Below are 20,912 nucleotides of genomic sequence, written 5' to 3'. Positions count from 1 at the left end.
ATCAGACTTTTCTGATATTTGAAATCATTTCTGTTCCAAACATTTTATTCCAGTCCAGTATCAAAATGTAGATATTTGAGGGGAATATGTGTTCCTGTTTAAAAGATACACACCATGTTGGGTTTATATCTCAGAAGCTGAGTCTCTTCCTGAGATACAGAGTTCTATCTCCCTGTACTTCCTCTAATACAAGATTATCCTTTACATTAAATCCCTAAATACTATATCTAGTCTTCCCCTCCAATACCCCTAGTGACAGTGCCTCAATTACTTCTGTTGGGGAGTTAATCCACTGTTTCAATTGTTAATATTCCTATTATTTAATGTAAATGATCTGGAGTTTTCCTCTTTGTCACATATTTTGCTAGTTAGCAACAAAATCTCAATAATGTCCAGAGCTTTGCTCTCATTTCCTTCAATCAAACTAAAAAAAATGTGCTAACATGATTAAACTTTTTCTATTGAACCAATATTATCTGGTAGAATTTTGCTGTGACAAATTGAAAGATACAAATTTAAACATCATCATTTATAACTCTGAGTGCTCTTTCCTGTCTTCAGTTATTTTCTTCACTTTTTCAGGGAAGATCTTTGTCCAGAACTCCATTCTGTTCCCTTTCAGTTTCTCTGCTTTCTTTTGCTTTAAATTTAATTCCAGGTATTGGTCATTCAAGTCATAGACTGGCCATTCCACCAAACCCTTGCCATTAGGATTTCTGGAAATGACAGAATGAAGAATAAAATCCCCATTTAATTTATGGAGATTAAACAAATTCAAATGTTACAACACAATATATTATTATAGCATTATTCTCACCCATTTCGTGCAAAGTTAGCCCAATATTTCATTATCGTTCGGCTGAGGTGTTTCTCTTCCTCTGTAGCCTCAGCTGAAAGGGAGAATATGTAAATATAACTATTTTGTAAAGTAAAAAACCAAAACAAAATGTTTGAAATTGTACATACATAATATCAAAGCATGAGTGCATCAGACTATTCAAGATACAAGTTACAATAGAATTGCTTAATAGGGAATGATGCTTACAGATTTTTATTGTTTAGATATTATTCTAGCCTGTCTAATGCTAGTATTTTCAAAGTTTTCCAGCCAAAAGAATGATGAGGTATTTCTTTATATATGTTCCTGAGCAGTCAGCAGATTAGATCATTAAGTCCTTGTTCTAAAATCATATATAAATATGTTTGCATCTCAACAGATCAAGTAAAGCTGCTACTCCTAGTCATTCCCTTAGAGAAGCGGGAAGGTACAGTGAAAAAAAAAAAAAAAAAAAAGCTGTGAAGACAAGTTCACAGAATAGATGTATGCTAAATTCAAAACCACAGCATAATCCTGATGCAAAGGCGGAAAACTGGTTTGTCAATATACACGTATTTCTACATACAGGGTTTAAAAGATGCAACAGGGTGTAGAAAGAAAATGCCGCAAGTACCACTTTAAAGATAACCCTCAATACAAGAAAAAAAAATGTACGAGCTTAAATTATGTGGAAGGAAGAAGGGAAGAACAAAAAAAGTACACCAGTGTTATTAGGAAAAAAAACAAAGTTAATGAAAAAAATAACTTACACATCTTTTTTTTGTTTGCAAAAGTACTTAATTCAACAAAGTGTGGGTCGTATTTGTTTAAAAGACAAGTATGCATCCATAATGTGAACTAGATCTACTTTACAATGAAAAAATAATATCTGAAAGACGAGTCCTTACCAATTATGACTGCATCACTTCTCAAGAACGGCCCACCAAAGACAAAGCCAATTTCATCTCCATGATCCGCCTTTACAAAATCTGGCTTAGTATCTTTAAAAGTACTGGGTCGATGCTGAAATTCATAAAAGTAGAGAGGAGCACCAGAGTCTAAACAAGAAAACAGTGAGAATCAAAGCCAAGATTACAATTACTGTACTTTCCATAGGGAACCATTAAATCAGATCAACAGCTTCATGCATGTTCTGAAATCTCTTTTCATATTTTAAAAGGCTGCAGTAGATTAAATCTTGAAATGAGATGCTAACTAAAATTCTAGCTCAGCTAAGGTTTAGAATCAGTTGTTTCTGAACTAGATTTCAGAAAATACAAGAGGCTGGGGTACGAGCAGACTAAATTAACTGATTTAATATCCCTCCCTCTATCTAAAAAACACACACCACCACCCAAGACCCGACAATAGTATTGGATACAGAATAATTAGAACTAAATGAACTTGGGGCCAAAGTTTTTTTAGCTGCATCCAATACTAAATGAAGAAACAGTGTTTTGGCATATTGACTGAAAAAATATTAGGGAGTTACCATAGGAGAAACATCTATTAGCTCCTGGTTTAGCTGAGGAAATCCAACCTCAGTGTTAACATGTTATGTTCTTTCATGTAATTTATTTCTGCTGCATAAAACTTGATCCTGCCTGACTCAGAGTACTCTCTCCAATATCGGATACTAGAAAGAGCAATAGGATCTAGTAACAAAGAAAGTGTTGACAAAGTAAAGGTGGGCTAGACTGGAGAAGGATAACCAGTACCAAGTTTTACTCTTCAGAAAGCACAATCTAAACTGGAGAAAAATGCAGACAAAACTTTTTCCAAACAAAGGGAGATAAGGGTATGAACCAAAGCCTACTGAAGACAACAGAAGTCTTTCCCTTGACTTTCCATTTGGATCAGGTCCTAAATGAGGATGCTTGTCCTAAATGAGTTTCTCCACTGAAGGAAACAGCATGGGAGGAGAGAGCAGCATGGCAGAAAATTATCACGTGCAAGGGCCAAATCTTGAATCAATGAGAATTTTGCCATAATACAAATTTAGTGCTACAATGATTTATTCTCAGCTGAGTGCCAACTGGGAGTTGGTCTGAATGTTTGAGGTTGATTGGAAATTCACCTCTATGATATTTAGACACTTGAAGAGCTGGAATAACAAAGACGATATCTCCCAGCAGATCCAGAAATCGGTCTCGCAGCTCAGCAGGATCATCTGTGTCTCCTAAATATTCATCTGCTACCACAGACACAGATTCAGATGGAAACCTCTGTAACAAAGGATGGGAATACAACATTAATGGCAGCGTTTAGTGTGCTTCACTCTCAAGAGCTCTTTCTCAGTCATGAATTAATAAATACTATCCACTGGTTTTTGATTAGTGCTGGAGAAGCCAGAAGTGACGTGGCATTTTGGAACCACTCTGGACAGTAGAGATTCAATGTATACACATTCCCTAAGGAATACAATTATAAAATAACGTAATAGTGATAAACAAGAACAGGAAAAGAATAGTCATACACAGCTCATGTTAAAGGAAACCACCTCTTTGAAGGGGCTGGAGCGGCACAGAAGACACTATTAGTTTCAGTGTGGGTATCTTCTTTTATTTACTCCCCTTGTGCCTCATAGTATACGGCAGTATGGAGCCACCAATTCCTAATGTTCCATCCTTTCACAGGGGATGACACCAGAGGAGCCAAAGTTAGGTCTGGAATCCACTACTAAGCCACTGAATGCATAAATACTGCAAAAATGAGATCGTGCCAATAGCATCATATAGCCCCAAATGTGAAGCGGGTTTACAATGAATATTAAAATATCATCCAAATTAACCTCCTGGTCTCTTACCAATAGTGACAATGTCAGCTGCAATGATGAGATTATGGTTTGTTTCTCCATCCCTTCTTCTATGCCAGGAAAGTTAGATATCTGTACAGTTAAAATACAGTTTTTCCTTTTTATATTAATTAAAATTATTTGATACCATGTGTTATTTAATTCATAACTACTCACTGCTCCATTTTATACTAGCCAGTAATGATCATTAATCATTTATTACATATAAATGTATTCTTTAAATACTAAATTATTTAAGCAACCGGAAAAATGCTTGATGGTTGAGCAGATGGGCACCAAAAGTTGTGACTGTCTGAGTTACTGAAAGCCATTTGGACATACTGATACCAGAGATCAGATTTAGTACCATTCTCTGAAGACAGTTTGAGCACACATTAAAACATGTTCCTTTAACAAAAGTTACATGTCTAAAAGTCTTCACACAAAAATTAGAGTTATTATTCAATGAAAATATAAATAGTGGGATTAATCAAAACTCTCACAGAACACACGACATATTGGCAGTATGTTCTAGGCTCCTGGCAAACTCTTTGGAAAGACCAATAAATGTACAATATGTTTAGACTCTGTGAGACATTGGAGAAGAAATTAAAACATTTGCTGGGAGATGTCAACCCCAATGCATTTAAAAGAGGGGCAAGGCTAATTCAATATGAACCTGATCCACAGTCCACTGATAGCAATGACATCAAGGAGTGCTGTCTGATTTACAGGAGTAAGAACAGAGTGTAGACAATGGGATGGCAGAGCTATATTTAAAACACTACATGTGAGGGGACTATACCCTGATTCTGGGTCCTATGGAACAATCTCATATTTTGTAACACATTGATTAGTGTAGAAAAGTCATTGAACATGTCTTACTGAAGGAATAATCCAGCCATATTCATTGTTATTTACTCCTATTATATATGGGACAGTACTGAATTCTTTGGCAGCCAGCAGCTCTTCGGGTTTCTTTGGAATAAACACACCATCTATAACTGCAGGGACATATCCCATTTGCTGTAAGAAAAAAATCAATATATTAGTTTATAATTATTTCTTCCTCTAGATGCCATTGCAAAATTCCCACTGCTGAGCTGAGCCGAGCCAAGACTAAAATAAGTACTCACAAGCTCTAACATGTTACAATCCAACACAGAAGAGGGTTGTAAAAGCAATTAACAAAGCCCTCAAGTCTCAGGCTATTTTTATTACTTTCTCATGTGCTTCCTTGTGGAATATCTACCCAATGTATGTGTGGGGTATGTTATGTCTATTTCACCTTTTCCATGTCAGAAATATGTGGGTGCATGGAGGGAAAATATGGCAGAGTTTTGCATACTGGGAAATGAATAAGGAAGGTTACAACAAAATAAAAACTAGGTGTGAGATTTTAACCATTCTGTTGGCCTAACTCTGCTCCCACTGAAGTCAATAATAAAACACCCATTGATTTCAATGCAAGCAGATAGGTTGGGCCGAGCACTTTAGAATGCCTCACTCCAGATGGCCAAGATTAATATGTCAGCTGAATGAACCTTGGAAATGTGTGTTATTAGCTTGATTTGTACAAGATGTATAGTTAAGACTACAATAATATGGAAGAAGAATTTCAAAGAACTGTTTACATGACTACAAAAGAGAGGATGGTAAATTACCAGCAGTGGCATTTATACTGCTGTGTAACGTACTTTAATTCTGCCTTCTAAGAAAAAATGACTCTGGCACTGGAAACATTCCCTGTGAGCTAGCTATATTTCCCAGTTTGACAGGGACAATTAATTTATTTTTCACAACAGGTGAGCAGCAGTACTGACCTGAAGAGGCTAGCCCAAGAACATCAAAATAATCCCAAGTAAGGGTATGGCCACCCCCTTTGGCACTAAAATGAGCACACATACGTCCAGTCTTTCTGGAATAGAGGATATATTTTCTTGCAATTCTAACATATATTTCTGGAACAACATATCTGGAAATGACAGAATAGAATTGCAAATGTTTAGGGGCCCATTTTCAAAGTGGCCTCACCTGGTGTCTAAAATTGAGGGTGCCAAGTTTTTTGTGAGCCATCTGGGTGCTTCTGGAAGATCACAGGATTGGGGAGAGGGCCAGCCAGTTGTCCCCTGAGGACTTCTGGGCCACAGAAGAGAGTTTTAGACCACTAGAACTTCCTTCCAAAGAAAACATGAATGGTCTTTTAACTTTACATTTGGGAGCTCCATTATCACTCACATACTTCCGAGGCCAACTCTCCATTCCCCACAGCTGCTGCTGTTGCTCCTTTTCCTCTCTACCCTGAAATCCCCTTCACAGAAATGGAGGCATTCCTGAATTCACTCTATCTGCTGACAGCTGGCTCTGTGAAGCCTGCTTACTTTCCCATTCTAATGCTTGATACAGAAGCCTCAGTGTGCAGATGTACTCTAAATAATCAGAAATAAAACTGCAATAAGCTTTGTGTGGGTGTAGAATCAGTGGGTAGCAGAATAAACAAGTAATAAATGTCATAAAATTAAAAATGGGCTTGAACCCAAGTCCTGGATTCAGATACTCTTTGTGGAGTTTGAAATGTGGATTCAAATTCTGCAGCTCAGTGGACCATCCTTGTATGAAACGCTCAATTCTGGTCTACGCTAGGAACTTGTGTCAGTAGAACTACATCACTCAAGGGTGTGGATTTTCCACACCCCTGAGGGACACAGTTATACTGACCTAATCCTCAGTGCTGACAGCACTATATCAACAGGAGGGCTTCTCCCACTGACACAGTGACCACCTCTTGGGGAGGTGGAGTACCTACACTGATGAGAGAAGCTCTCCCGTTCAGCATCTTCACAGAAGGGCTACAAGGGCACAGTGTAAATGTAGACAAGCCCTAAATATCAGTAACTGCATTAAGGGCCAATCCAAAGCCCACTGAAGTCAATGGGAGTCTTTCTATTGATCTTAATGAGCCTTGGGGTAGCTCCTAAATTAGCAACTCTCACCTACCTTAATTAGATCAGCACTCAGGGTCATTATTTCCTTATCCATTTTCTTCCTTAAACAGTGAACCATTGCAGAACTGGTTGTCTCACAGCCAGATATATTAGCAATTACCTGCAATTGTTTAAAAAAAAAAAGAATGGATGAGAGTGGTGTGATAAAGACAAATCATCAATAACCACAACTGCTCTAGTATGATGGAGTTTAAAAAGTGCCCACCACAGACAAGTTACCAGTGTGCAGAGGCAATTAGATGCTTCCTATGTCAACTCTCCATTCCACACATCTCTTGCTTTAGGGCAAATGGTGGGTGTGTGAAAATATAGATACACACAGATTATGGTGTATGGAGATATGAACAGGAGTCTGCAGTTAGGGCCGGCTCTAGGGTTTTTGCCGCCCCAAGCAGCGCAAAAAAAAAAAAAGAAAGCCGCGATCGCGATCTGCGGCGGCAATTCGGCGGGAGGTCCTTCGCTCCGAGTGGGAGCGAGGGACCGTCCGCCGAATTGCCGCTGAATAGCTGGACGTGCCGCCCCTCTCCGGAGTGGCCGCCCTAAGCACCTGCTTGGCAAGCTGGTGCCTGGAGCCGGCCCTGTCTGCAGGCCCCGTGTTTGAAGACTACTTTCTGTTTTCTCTGCAATATTCAAAGCAAAACAGGCTATTTATAAAAGCTGCCTAAATCTTCAATAGATATATGCTTTGAGGGTTCTCAGTTGTAATTCTAGTGTAAACTTTTATTACTTTGATTGCAGTTCTTTTTCTGTTGCCTTTGTAATGTCTAGGGCTTCCTCCTCTCCTAACATTTTTTTTAAAACATTAGAAAAATCAAGTTCTAACTCCTATTTTTCCTCATGGATTTGGAAAGTAACAGCACAGGACGCTGACACCTGATGTGGACTTCTCCCGGTTCCCAGTTAAATAAATAACAGGAGTACTTGTGGCACCTTAGAGACTAACAAATTTATTAGAGCATAAGCTTTCGTGGGCTACAACCCACTTCTTCGGATGCATAAAGAGTGAACCATATATTGAGGAGATATATATACACACACATACAGAGAGCATGAACAGGTGGGAGTTGTCTTACCAACTCTGAGAGGCCAATTAAGTAAGAGAAAAAAAACTTTTGAAGTGATAATCAAGATGGTTCAGTACATTGATTATCACTTCAAAAGTTTTTTTTCAAATGATTATCACTTCAAAAGTTTTTTTTCTCTTACTTAATTGGCCTCTCAGAGTTGGTAAGACAACTCCCACCTGTTCATGCTCTCTGTATGTGTGTGTATATATATCTCCTCAATATATGGTTCACTCTTTATGCATCCGAAGAAGTGGGTTGTAGCCCACGAAAGCTTATGCTCTAATAAATTTGTTAGTCTCTAAGGTGCCACAAGTACTCCTGTTATTTTTGCGGATACAGACTAACACGGCTGCTACTCTGAAACCTGTCAGTTAAATAAATGAATTTGTTGAGTTTGGCAGATTATTGCAACTAGATCCAGACAGTCTAAAACTCTACATCCCCTCTTTCTTTAGTTAGCAACTAGCAGAGTTGCAGCACAGGCATTAGCCTCTTGTGATGTTACATTCAAAGTCCTCCTAGAATTGCAGAGGTCCTACAGAAAAAGAGGGAAATCAGAACGTGATATTTTCAGTCTAAAATTTTTGTTAAAGTAGGAGAAACTATAAATAAAACCTTTGAGATCATCTTTCTCCATCAGGAAAGAACAGCAGGGTGCAAACACATGGTTGTTAATTTGAAACTCAGTTTTGAGAAGGTGTCAGGCATTGGAAACTTGGTATTTTAGAGAAATACTGTTAAGGTAATACTGAAAACTTACATTAGCAACTGCTTGAGGATGGGAAATAAAGAAGCCAGGAAGTTGAGCAACTCCACTTTCTGATATGGCTTTATGGAACAAACCTTTTGACAATGGTGATAAAATCTACAAACAAAAAACAAGAATATAATTTACATATTAAAATGCAAATTTGATACAATCCATGACTGACTTTACTTCAGAAGCTAGATTTAAAAGTGAGGCTTGATTTTAGACTTACTGAGTGTTCTTAATACAAAGGTATTTATTGGAAACTTACATGTGCTCCAACACAGAATCCTCCTGCAGACTCTCCAAATATAGTAACAGACTCTGGATCTCCTCCAAAAAAATCAATATTTTCCTGAACCCACTGCAAAGCTGCCACTTGATCCAATAAGCCCCAGTTTCCACGAGCATGTTCATCACCAGTACTGAAATCAGAAGTGTATATAGGGTATTAGTAGTAAAACCACCGGCTGTTTATTCCTTATTGTTGGGCATATAATACTGGCTCTACAGAACGAAAACCATGCTGATACTTTATTCTTACATCAGCTTATTGAAAGTCTATTTCTGAGCCCCAATGCATGGCTTTGAGTACTGCAGGCCACTGCTGATCGCTGCTTGATTTTCAAAGGAATAGTTTTCTACTATACACATGAACTCCAGACAACATAATATTACAGACAGAGCATTTAGCAACAGGCACATATTAAGTTACATTATAGGTTTAAACAACGAGGAGTTGTTTCTTCACTTCAGCAGGTGGGTATTGTAATTTTAAGAACGCTTGATAGAGATCCTGTAGGTGTTTGTCTCTTTCTGAGGGATTGGAGAAGAAACAGATTGACAGAGCCAGAAGAGTACCCAGAGGTCACCTACTACAGGACAGGGCCAACGAAGAAAATAACAGAACGCCACTAGCCGTCACCTTCAGCCCCCAACTAAAACCTCTGCAGCGCATCATCAAGAATCTACAACCTATCCTGAAGGCTGATCCCTCACTCTCACAGACCTTGGGAGACAGACCAGTCCTCGCTTACAGACAGCCCTCCAACCTGAAGCAAATACTCACCAGCAACTACACACCACACAACAAAAACACTAACCCAGGAACCCATCCCTGCAACAAACCTCGTTGCCAACTCTGTTCACATATCTATTCAAGGGACACCATCATAGGACCTAACCACATCAGCCACATCATCAGGGGCTCATTCACCTGCACATCTACCAATGTGATATATACCATCATGTGCCAGCAATGCCCCTCTGCTATGTACATTGGCCAAACCAGACAGTCTCTACGCAAAAGAATAAACGGACACAAATCTGAGTCAAGAATTATAACATTAAAAAACCAGTCAGAGAACACTTCAACCTCCCTGGTCACTCAATAACAGACTTAAAAGTGGCAATTCTTCAACAAAAAAACTTCAAAAACAGACTCCAGCGAGAAACTGCAGAACTGGAATTAATTTGCAAACTGGACACCATCAAATTAGGCCTGAATAAAGACTGGGCGTGGATGGGTCATTATACAAGCTAAAAACTAATTTCCCCATGCTAATTTTCCCCCTACTGTTACTCACACCTTCTTGTCAACTCTTTGAAATGGGCCACCCTGATTACCACTACAAAAGTTTTTTTCCTTCTGCTGATAATAGCCCACTTTAATTGAATTGTCTCATTAGAATTGATAAGGCAACCCCCATCTTTTCATGAACTATGTATATATATCTTCCTACTATATTTTCCACTCCATGCATCTAATGAAGTGGGTTTTAGCCCGTGAAAGCTTATGCCCAAATAAATTTGTTAGTCTCTAAGGTGCCACAAGTACTCCTCGTTGTTTTTGCTGATACAGACTAACACGGCTACCACTCGGAAACCTGTCACCATTATAGGTTTAGGCTGACTAGATTAGCTTTCTGTATTTTATAATTTTTTGTGTCACTGTGAATTTTTAACTGATGTCAGGACACCCAGAGTAGAACGGGATAGGTGCTTTTTGTCATTAAAAATGAAAAGCAATAATAAAATTAATTACTTGGAAAAAAGATGCTGCAATTGTGCAGTAAGAAAGGAGGAAGAGGTTATATGTTTCTTCTTCAAACACCTCAGCTTTGGGCCTAAAGAAATTCATGCTCACTCATCATGAGCGTACTTCCTATCATGGAGTGTGTGCGCTGTCTGTATATATATATATATATATATATATATATATACATACATACACACACACACACACACACACACACACACACAGTGTGTGTGTTTTAAACAGAGTACCTTGTTTGAGCAGATTCATAGTAACAAAATATGTCTCACCTAAAGAATCCAATGATACCTAACCTATACTGGACAGCTACCACCACCACATTTTCATAGGCAGATAGTGCTGACCCATCATATATCGAAGCCCCACCATTCAGCAAAGCTCCTCCATGGAGCCACACCATAACCTGAAAAGAGCAGAATCAGTTAGAACTACTTGTAACGATGAACTTGCTAATTTTTAAATAAATGTCAAATACAAATCAAAGGGTTGCAGGTTGCAATTTTTATAAACAGGATTATTATTTTTAAAACAACAGTTCAGTTTTAGATAGTGCTAAACAAAGAGAAAACAAACTGTTGTTTATGTACAACATTTACTCTGTTAGAAGTGTGACAAGTGACCCATGCTAAGGACCAATACATTTTTATTTACTTTTGTCACCAAGAAAATGATAATGTAATTTTAAATATCCTTTTTACCCAGTGTCATTCACTTATACTTATGTACAGTGCTTTGAAATTTCAAAGGGTGTCAGAGGCTATTTACACTAACCAAGTTATCTTATTGAAATAATATTCAGCATTTTTTTTGTTTGATTGTTTGCTATATAATTCATGGCTCTTGACTTTGTATTTCTAACAAAGGTGCTCTGTGACTCAGCAGAACTATGATGATTATTTTTTATTATTTTACAGCACCCAAGGGAGTAATGAACATCTTGCAATATAGGTAAGAAGTCATGATCCCAACTCTGAAAAGCTTACAAGCTAATTTCAGATCTGACACAATGAAAAGGGGTAAGAGAACAGTAGTGGGAAGCTGCGAGAGGAAGGATAGGTTAACATTAGTAAAGTTACAGGATAACTGAGAAGGCTAGTGCACATTATGATGGAGTAAAAGATTAATTTAAATGAAATATACAGATGCCCTGGCTGGCTAATAACTTGTAAGTGTCATGGAAGAAGTAGGCCTTAAGGAAGGATATGAAAGGAAAGGGCCCTACAGATCAGATCAGGATGAGCATTCTGAGCACAGGTAGCAGCATGGAAGAAAGCGAGGAGAAGGTTGTGAGAGAAGCAGACAAATAGGGTATCAAGGCTAGCATCATTTGCAGTGCAGAGAAAGTGGGTGAGAGGTATGTGTGATAACATAAGAGAAGAGGTAAGATAAGTGAGGAGGGGCAGAATTACAAAGGCCCTTGGTGAAGGCTAGAAGACTGATCTTGATGCCCTGAAGTGGAGAAAGATTCAAAGAGGGGCTGATGTGATCACAGTGACATATAAAGCAGATGATCAAGATGAGACAAGGCAGCAGCTGCATTTTGTGTGGACTGAAGAGGGGGCAATGTAGATGGGAAGGAGGCCAGAGAGAAGGATGTTGCAGCATTCATCACAGGAGATCAAGAGGGTCTGAATGAGTTCTAGATTTGTGGACAGAGAGAACAGATTCAACAGGAGGGATTTAATGCTGGAGTCAAACAGGACCATGGACATGAAATTACAGCTAATACTCTGACAGATGGGGTCAGGTCAGGTCTGGGTATGTGGGGCAGAAGCCTGGGAAAATCAGAACCCTGGGTGGGTTTGCAGACCTGCCACTGGCAGACTCCATCCAGAGGTAGATGGATTTGCTGTGCACGTGCCTCCCAAATCTGAACGTTCACCATCCATAAAAAGAAGCTCTACAAGGTGAGCTAAAAGGGAGTTTCCTTTTGATCAACTCAACATGAGCTCCACAAAGCCTGACTCAGCTGAAAATTGTTCTTTGAAGATCCTAAGCTGCCAGGAAAAATGGGCATTAAATGAAAAACATTTATCACCAAATACCCTATATCTTACCTGAAGTTAGAGGGCCTCAGTTCACGGTTTTAACATTATAGAGAATTAAGGTGAAATACATTATTTCCAACTTTGCTTTATTACAGCTTTACTTTACCGCTAACACAATCTAGTACAGCACAGGGATGAAGATACAGATATAGCTATTAAGTAGGTTTGCTTACAGGTAACTTAGCCTTCTTGTCTGAATGGGCAGGAGTGTAAACATTCAGATATAAACAATCTTCAGAAACTGTTAAGGGAGGAAATACAGCTTTTAACATTGTTGTCATTGTCTTTATCCACTCTGTGTCTTGTAGGCACCTTTAATGATATAATGAAAATGCCAATGTTCAGTAAAATGATAGTAACACATGATCATAATGTTAGTTTTATCTGATACTAGATTTCTGAAAACAGCATTTCTAAAGCTGAACACATTTACAGAGTGATCCAAAAATATCTATTTCACAACACCACATTAATCTTGAAATAAGGAAACCAGCTTTAAGTAAGACTTGCAAATACTGACCTGAGTTACAACAGAAAACCTCTGTCACCCATATCCTCCTAGCGTTATAATGATGTAGATTTGCCTCTTACTTTGAACACGTATCATTTTTGTCTTTGCGCAACTCATGAAAGTCAAGGTATAACCGAAGGAGCTCTTAAAGCTCCAGGTTGCCTTATCAAAGTCCAACTCAGTGGATCAGTGGGGGAATCATTTTGCTTGGAAATGTGTGAAACAAAATTAAGCTATCAACTTATTTTCAAAAATACTACAAAAGGCATTATTTGGAAATATTCGCTGTGCTCCTATACGAGGGGCTGCCTGATCACCTACAGCTCCCTCCAGCCAATATGCTGGAGATGTTGGCTAATGAAGCAGACAGCACAGTTGTTTATAAACTCCTACTGAGAAGAGTCACCCTGACCTCAGTTGAGTCTGCATAGCAGGAGGAGGAGGAGGAAGTGGGAGAGAACATCACTGATGAACAGTGAGAATTATTTATTGCAATGGCCATAAAATTGAAATTACAGTTAAAATCAATCACATATAATATCTTTTCCAGACAGCTTGACCCCACTTAAACTGACCTCGCAGGGCTTATATTCCAGATTTATTTACTGAGGGCAACATTAACTAGGTTGGCAGAGTATCCAAAATTTAAACGTAGACTCTTATTCTCATTTTATTTTTCTAAAATAAAGCAAATGTTTTCACAGTTAACACTCACATGGATCTCTAACTATATACACCTTTACCTCGATATAACGCTGTCCTCGGGAGCCAAAAAAATCTTACCGCGCTATAGGTGAAACCGCGTTATATCGAACTTGCTTTGATCCACCGGAGTGCGCAGCCCCGCCCCCCCGGAGCGCTGCTTTACCGTGTTATATCCAAATTCGTGTTATATCGGGTTGCGTTATATAGGAGTAGAGGTGTATTAGTGTTGTGGTGTTACTGGGCTATTTTAGTAAAGGACAAGGACACCATTCAATTCACAAGAGAAATGACTGGAGGATTTTAGGAATTTCACATTTTTCTTATGGGACCCATCATTACCATGCAAACACATTCAATAAAGCCGAACTCCTTTGCTAGGATACATAATGTTACACAACTTCATTAACCAAAAAAAAGGCATACAAGATGCAATTTAGATTCATTTACTAAACAGGGTAGATAGGCAAAGCCTGACACCATCGGATCTTACATTGGTGGATAGGAAGTTGCAGCTCTCAGACCTTTCCATGGCTCTGCTTGTTGTGGTGGGGAAAATCTTAGGGATCCAAGAGGTGGTTTTGCGAAAGGAATTCCAAGAAAAACATTCACGAGCCTGTCTGTTCCTTTCACGCTGGTCTGTTTTCCTTGAAGTCGCCCATATTTGGTAGTCACTTCTGGTTGTGCACCTTTATGCCCTGTTCAACATATTGATAAGATATCAGCACATTCTCAATGAGGCAGATTTCCCAGGGCATCAAGTGCTGCTCAGACAATCTTCCACTTTTTTTCCAGGAAAACCTGCCTTACAGTGAAATCCTTGTAAGAATTGTAAGAAGTTGTACTTGTAAGAAATACCAAGAAGCTCAATCTATTTACATTATCCAAGAAAAGGTTATGAGATGACTTAATCATAGCCTATAAGTACCTACGTGGGGAGAAGATTTGAGATAGTAGAGGGCTCTTTAACCTAGCAGACAAAGGCATGATAAGATCCAATGACTGAAAGCTGAATCTAGACTAGATAAACCCAGACTAGAAATAAATTGTAAATTTTCAACAATATAGTAATTAATCATTGGAACAACTTATCAAGTCATATGATGGACTCTATTATTTTATATCTTTAAATCAATATTGGATGTATTTAAAAATATATTTTCTAGCTCAACCACAAGATATGGGCTCGATGCAGGAATTACTGGGTGAAATTTAATGGCCTGTGTTATGCAAGAGGTCAGACAAGATGATCCCAATGGTCCCTTCTGGCCTTACAATTTATTAATCTTTCTTCAATGCTTTTAGCATAGTCCTTTCATTTGTTTGCTATCATAGATCAAAGTAAAAGTACTGTGGAAATAACTACTTCTTCCCTTACAGTATTTCCCTATAAGAATTTTCTGATATTTCCAGTTCAGAAGCAGGAATATGCTCTGACAGTGAGAGTTGGGGTGTAATTAGGAATAGGCTGCAAGTTTTTCAAAATGAACAAAAATGATGAGTTATCTGATACTATATGGTTGAAAAGTGGCCAATCACCACTTTGATTACTTAGCATACTCCCCTGCATTACCCTTCATCTGTCTCACTGTTTTGTCTCCTGTAGAACGTGAGCTCAGACACTGTTCGGGTGCTGCTGGAAACAAATAATTATCTTAATAAGTAAGAGGGATATATTCCCTTCAGTTGACCCAACACGTGTGCTCCTTCCATTGTGTTCCCTCAGCAAGGTGCTGGGTACCTGGCAGGATAAGGATGCATGAGGCCAGATTCAGGAATCACACAACAGCCAGTTATATGATCATGCAGAGCACTAACTCTCTGGCCTGAGGGTTGGCCCAAACTAGGTATTTTACTGATCATTTTTTAAAGCTGCTTCACAGTTGAAAAGGGGAAAAAATGTCTGTGCTAGATATTTTAGGAATACCTTCAAATATGTTATTGACTTCTTGCTTTAACCATTGTTATTGACTGCTTAGGCTTGAAGGATTTCTTTCTTTGAGTGTTAATCTTTCCCTACTTCATATGTACTTCACAAAGAAGATGTAGCCTGAAATTTTCAAAGCATCTAAATGAGTTGGATGTCTAATTCCTATTCAGTTTTAATAGGATTTGGCCATCCAAATTCCTCAGGCAACTTTGAAAATCTCACCAATAATTTATTGTTTGATTTTCTTTGGTCTTTGCACACATACAATGTAATGATAGCCTCCTAGATGGCATGGACATATTTTAATAACTTGTATTTAAAGAGTGGAGTACATAATAAATTCAGGAAAAGGCTTACAAAATGCACAACTCAACTTGGCCTTTCTGTAAAGACATGTACACCTTTAAAACTAAAACAAATAAAAATGGCAGCTACATTTTTATTAACTGGGAAAAATACAAACTGGTTTCCTCACACTTACGTCCAATCCTGAACTGACCCATATGGGTATTTGTGAAGAACCTCATTTATTTCAATGGGTTTCCATACAGGAGTAAGAGTCTTCTCTGTGCAGATGCCCTTGACTGTCAGCTTTTTCGGGCAAGGAATATGTCACTTACTATGTTTGTAAAGTACAGTGTACATTTGCTACACTACATACATGATTTGCAACAAAAGTGTTTACAAACTTTTCACTATAGTAAAAAGCTTCACATTATTATTAATACTTAAAGGTACTACAATCATTTTCATAATAAAATCACTCCATAAACCTTTTGCAGTGAGGTGCAGTTTCTTAAGGTTTGTTAAACTTTTTAAATGTATGTAGTATGGATATTTTTCATTTCTTCTTCTTTCTCTCATTCTGACTCTTCCTTAGACTACAAGTGCTTATAGTAAAGCCCAGACCAGCAGACGACAGTGTGCTATTTACCACAATTTATCACGCAGATAAGCATTTCCTTATCTATCCAACTTTTCAACTAAAGTCTTTGTGCCTGATCATGAGAGATGCTGAGTGCCCTCAACTGAAGTCCATGGGAAGCAAAGGCATTCAGTACTTCAGAGAGGTGTTGGTACGCCACAGGACCTGGTCCTTTGACTGAAATCTAAAAGTTAATTAGGCAGAACGCTGAACTCAGTAGCGACTCTACTGTGGCAACATAATCATTTTTTAAACAATAAGCATCTGTCCATTCTCACACTTTTACCATGTTGGTTTGTACTTTCTGTATGACTGACTGGGCTCACTATAACCAGAATTACGATTGGATGAATTATGGGGGCTGTACTTTAGTTTTAGGGAACAGCAAAATAATGTATGACTTTTCCCACAAATCTCTTGAGGAGGCAAATATTAGCTCCACTCAAAGCTACTAGCATCTATATGAACCACCAGAAGACAAAAAAAGACTTAATTCAGCATAATTTCCCTCTTTCTGATGAATGTGTAATGATTTTTATAAAAAAGGATAAGGTAAAGTAGGCGATGTTTGTTATTTATTGAACACAAGAAATCAATATGTGTCCATTAAACAAAGAAGACATGCCTATGTTGCAGGCTTAACCCATGCTCTTACCCCCTGTCATCCTCACACAAAACCCTTATGCATGTGCATGTGCTTTGAACCTATGCCTGCTTGCCCATCTCGGGGTATAGGTTAAAGCAAAGGTTCCTCTTTAAGATGGGCTCTGACCGGCCCACTTTGCAATTAAGTTGTAGCCCAGGTAACAGCTCAGGTTTTGACAGCCCTGTAAGCCTGTAGTTTCTGGCCTTCCTGCCTACCCACTTCCTACTCGCCTCCTATGTACCTGAAGCTACCTGCCAGTTTATATACACCTGGACAGCATTTAATTCTTCATTCCATGCACCATGCTCCATATCTGCAGTATTCAGCTCACCTCAGCCAAACAGCCCTAGAAGATGCCAAGCCAGCATGCTGCTAGCTAGCCAAAGGATCACACCAGGGTTCTGATTAACCTCTGGTGTGACTACAGCAAAGAACATGACTTTGCATGAAAAGCATCCAAAATCTGCACTTGTATGATACATATCTCCGAGAGACTGGAAGAAGTGGGAGTCAAGCTGACAGTTGTTCAGTGCAGGAGATGCATTAAAAACCTAAAATGCATCTACCACAAGGCAAAGGTTGGCAATTGCAAGTCTAGCAAGTGCCAAGCTAAACATAAAATCTGTCCCCATGGCTATCAGTTACTCTCCCCTAAAAAGAACAGGAGTACTTGTGGCACCTTAGAGACTAACAAATTTATTAGAGCATAAGCTTTCGTGGGCTACAACCCACTTCTTCGGATGCATCCGAAGAAGTGGGTTGTAGCCCACGAAAGCTTATGCTCTAATAAATTTGTTAGTCTCTAAGGTGCCACAAGTACTCCTGTTCTTTTTGAGGATACAGACTAACACGGCTGCTACTCTCCCCTAAAGGAGATGAGAACTATTATACAGGTGTGCATCAAAGGGATTAAAATAGATTTTGTGCAACATGCTTTCACAGGAGTGATTAAACTGAATTGAAATAAAAGGCAGAGAAAGAAGGTGTGACCTGGTTATGTGAAACCTGTGACAAAGGTATGAAAGGAGTTGAGGCATGGGCTGTCAGTGACCCGGCTGTTGGGGGAGGCTAGTGCCTGGCCTCTCCCCTTGTGCCCAAGGACCCTCCCCTCCCCTGCAGGAGCCCAGAGCACACTGTGGCCCCAGGTGACAAGGCCCCAGCCCTCACGTGCTGGGCGGCAGCTCCCTCAGCCCCAGTGCTCCGAGAGGCTGGGTGGCGCAGCTGCAGCACCCCCAACTTCAATGCGCCCTGCGGCCTGGCCCAGAGCACCAGGTGGCACAGATGCAGCACCCCCAGCCCTGCTGCACCAGGGAGCGTGGCCCCAGCACCAGCCACCCTGACTTCCTGCAGGAGGCAGGCTGGCCAGCCAACCAGCCTGGGCCAGCCAGGGCTGGGAACAGCAGGAGGAGGCCTGGCCTTGGGGTGGAGCATGGGCGGGGCCACACTAGGCTGTTTGGGTGGGCACAGGCACAGCAATTTGGGGCACCTTTGGGTCTTAGTGTCCTCCATCCTGCCTCTTCCTATCCCTGTTCTGACCCTTCCTTGCTGCAGCCTGGTGAGTCTTCCTCTGGAGGGGATCTAGTACTTAAAAGTGAAAAAGTCTCCAGCCTGCCAGACCTATTAGCACAACACTGAAACTGTTAAAGAGCCATTCAAGGGGTAATGAAGCCATTTAACAGGTATTTGCCAACCCCCAGGCATATACTATCAGTTTCTGAATTTACTGACAAAAACAGTTGTGCATTACTGTAATATTTACTCAGAACATGTTAGTCTACAGGACCTTAGTTTAAAATTTGCTTTAAAAATATTTCATTAGTGTGTTGCTGAAAATTATAAAATCACATCTCTAAAAAATCCTTGCATAGATTTTTAGATGCACAATCTGAGTATTAATCTTTAGCCTTAAATGCTTGGCTCTTCAGACATATAGTTTTTAAAATAAATCCTTCAAAAGACCGCCCTTATCTAAAATACACGTGAGCCCGGGCTGCCGCAGGCATAGGGGCACCAGTTTAATAATACTGTATAGGGCCTCATAAATCCTAAGGACGGACCTGCCGCCGCCCATGAGTTAGGGCTTGATTTATGGCAATTTATGTCATAACTTCCTTCACATTGAGATAAAAATACACCCCAGATCCTGCACCCCCAGCCCAGAGCCCTGACCCCCTCCTGCACCCCAACCCTCTGCCCCAGCCCTGAGCCCCCCAAACCCTGAACCCCTCATTCCAGGCCCCAACCCGCAGCCCTCACCCCCCGGACCCCAGCCCTCTGCCCCAGCCCCTCTCACAGCCCAAACTCATCCCCAGCTCCACTGAGTCATAGGCATCAACAATTTTCTTCAACTGGGTTGCTAGAAAAAAAAGTTTGAAAACCACTGTTCTAAGTGACATACAAGCCCTGTAGTCATAGGACAAAAAAGGGAGGTTAGTGAGTTACAGATTGTTGTAATAAGCTATAAATCCAGTGTATTTATTAGACCACAATTTGCAATGTCTAGCAAAATTATGAATTTAAGTTCCCAGGCTTGTCTTTTGAAAGTTGTGCAGGTGTCTTTTGAGGATGAGGACTGATAGGTCAGATCTAGAGTAATCAACAAAAGACCCAAATCCCTGGTGCGTGAATACTTTTCACAGAGTGCTCACTTTATATCAGTCCTCATATGGGTCACCCTAGCAGAATCAGACTGAAAATGTTTTAAGGGTCCCATGCTTAAATCCCTTCTTGACTTTTCCCATCAGTAAAGGAGTTTATATTTACCCTCAGTTGCAATCACAACCAACCATGCAGCACAGATCAATGACCCGAACAGCCAAATCCTGACACCAGGTTGCATTTTCATGTCTACACTAACCAACTGCTACTTCTCTTCTTTTAATTGCCAAATGCAGGCACAAAGATCACATTGCCAGAAGACTGACTAAGGGCTTGTTACTAAACTCTAGAGCCAAACAGCTATTAGGTAAAAGGCCCTGGAGGTATGTGTTAGAAGGGAAGTAATTTCCACCCAGTCCCTAAGTGAATAAAAAAGTCAGTTCTGGAGATAGGTTGAACAAGAGCTACCAAGACCAACCCTGATCGCTTATCTAAACAAACCCCCCTACAAAGAAGTTCTACAATTCATCATTCTTTCTGTGACCACTGGCATGTCTGGCACTTTAAAGACAAACAGGTCATTGCCCCCAGTGCGTTTACAACCCAAAAATCTGCATTTTGGGATTGCTCAGACGGGTTGCAAAAAACAAGCACTTTGAAGGTACATGGGATTGGGATGAGTTACTGCTGTGCCACGTTCACAGGCATGTGCCATGGGAGCTTGCGAGCGTCTCCTGTTGTGATTCTGTGGCAGAATCACAGGTGGGAGGGATAGCTCAGTGGTTTGAGCATTGGCCTGCTAAACCCAGGGTTGTGAGTTCAATCCTTGAGGGGGCCATTTAGGGATGTGGGGCAAAATCGGTACTTGGTCCTGCTAGTGAAAACAGGGGCTGGCCTCAATGATCTTTCAAGGTCCCTTCCATGTCATATCTCCATTAATTTAGAAGGACTGATTTTCAAATGTGTATTGTTAGGATGCACGTTATGGGCTGTTGTTTGCATCCTTCCCAGGCACCTCGCTGCACGGGACTCAGCAGGGGCGTCACTGTTGATGCCTGTGCGTGC

At 40.0% G+C, this 20,912-nt stretch overlaps 1 protein-coding gene across 1 annotated transcript; it reads right to left on the bottom strand.

Annotated features, from left to right (window-relative positions):
• Nucleotides 1-529: 529 nt before the first annotated feature.
• LOC135889008 (carboxylesterase 5A-like) lies at nucleotides 530-20,094 on the bottom strand. The gene is made up of 13 exons (XM_065416823.1): nucleotides 20,013-20,094; nucleotides 14,242-14,446; nucleotides 12,709-12,847; nucleotides 10,757-10,890; nucleotides 8,703-8,856; nucleotides 8,446-8,548; nucleotides 6,609-6,724; nucleotides 4,497-4,637; nucleotides 3,624-3,704; nucleotides 2,895-3,042; nucleotides 1,726-1,875; nucleotides 818-890; nucleotides 530-716 (listed from the first exon to the last, which is right to left on the bottom strand). Exons 1-13 carry the CDS (start codon nucleotides 20,092-20,094, stop codon nucleotides 530-532), a joined length of 1,713 nt encoding a protein of 570 aa, XP_065272895.1.
• Nucleotides 20,095-20,912: the final 818 nt, after the last annotated feature.

This window comes from Emys orbicularis, chromosome 14 (genome assembly GCF_028017835.1).
Source record: "Emys orbicularis isolate rEmyOrb1 chromosome 14, rEmyOrb1.hap1, whole genome shotgun sequence".
Lineage (NCBI taxonomy): Eukaryota > Metazoa > Chordata > Testudines > Emydidae > Emys > Emys orbicularis.
Note: the sequence above shows the minus strand (reverse complement) of the source record. Positions and strands in the feature narration are given on the sequence as shown.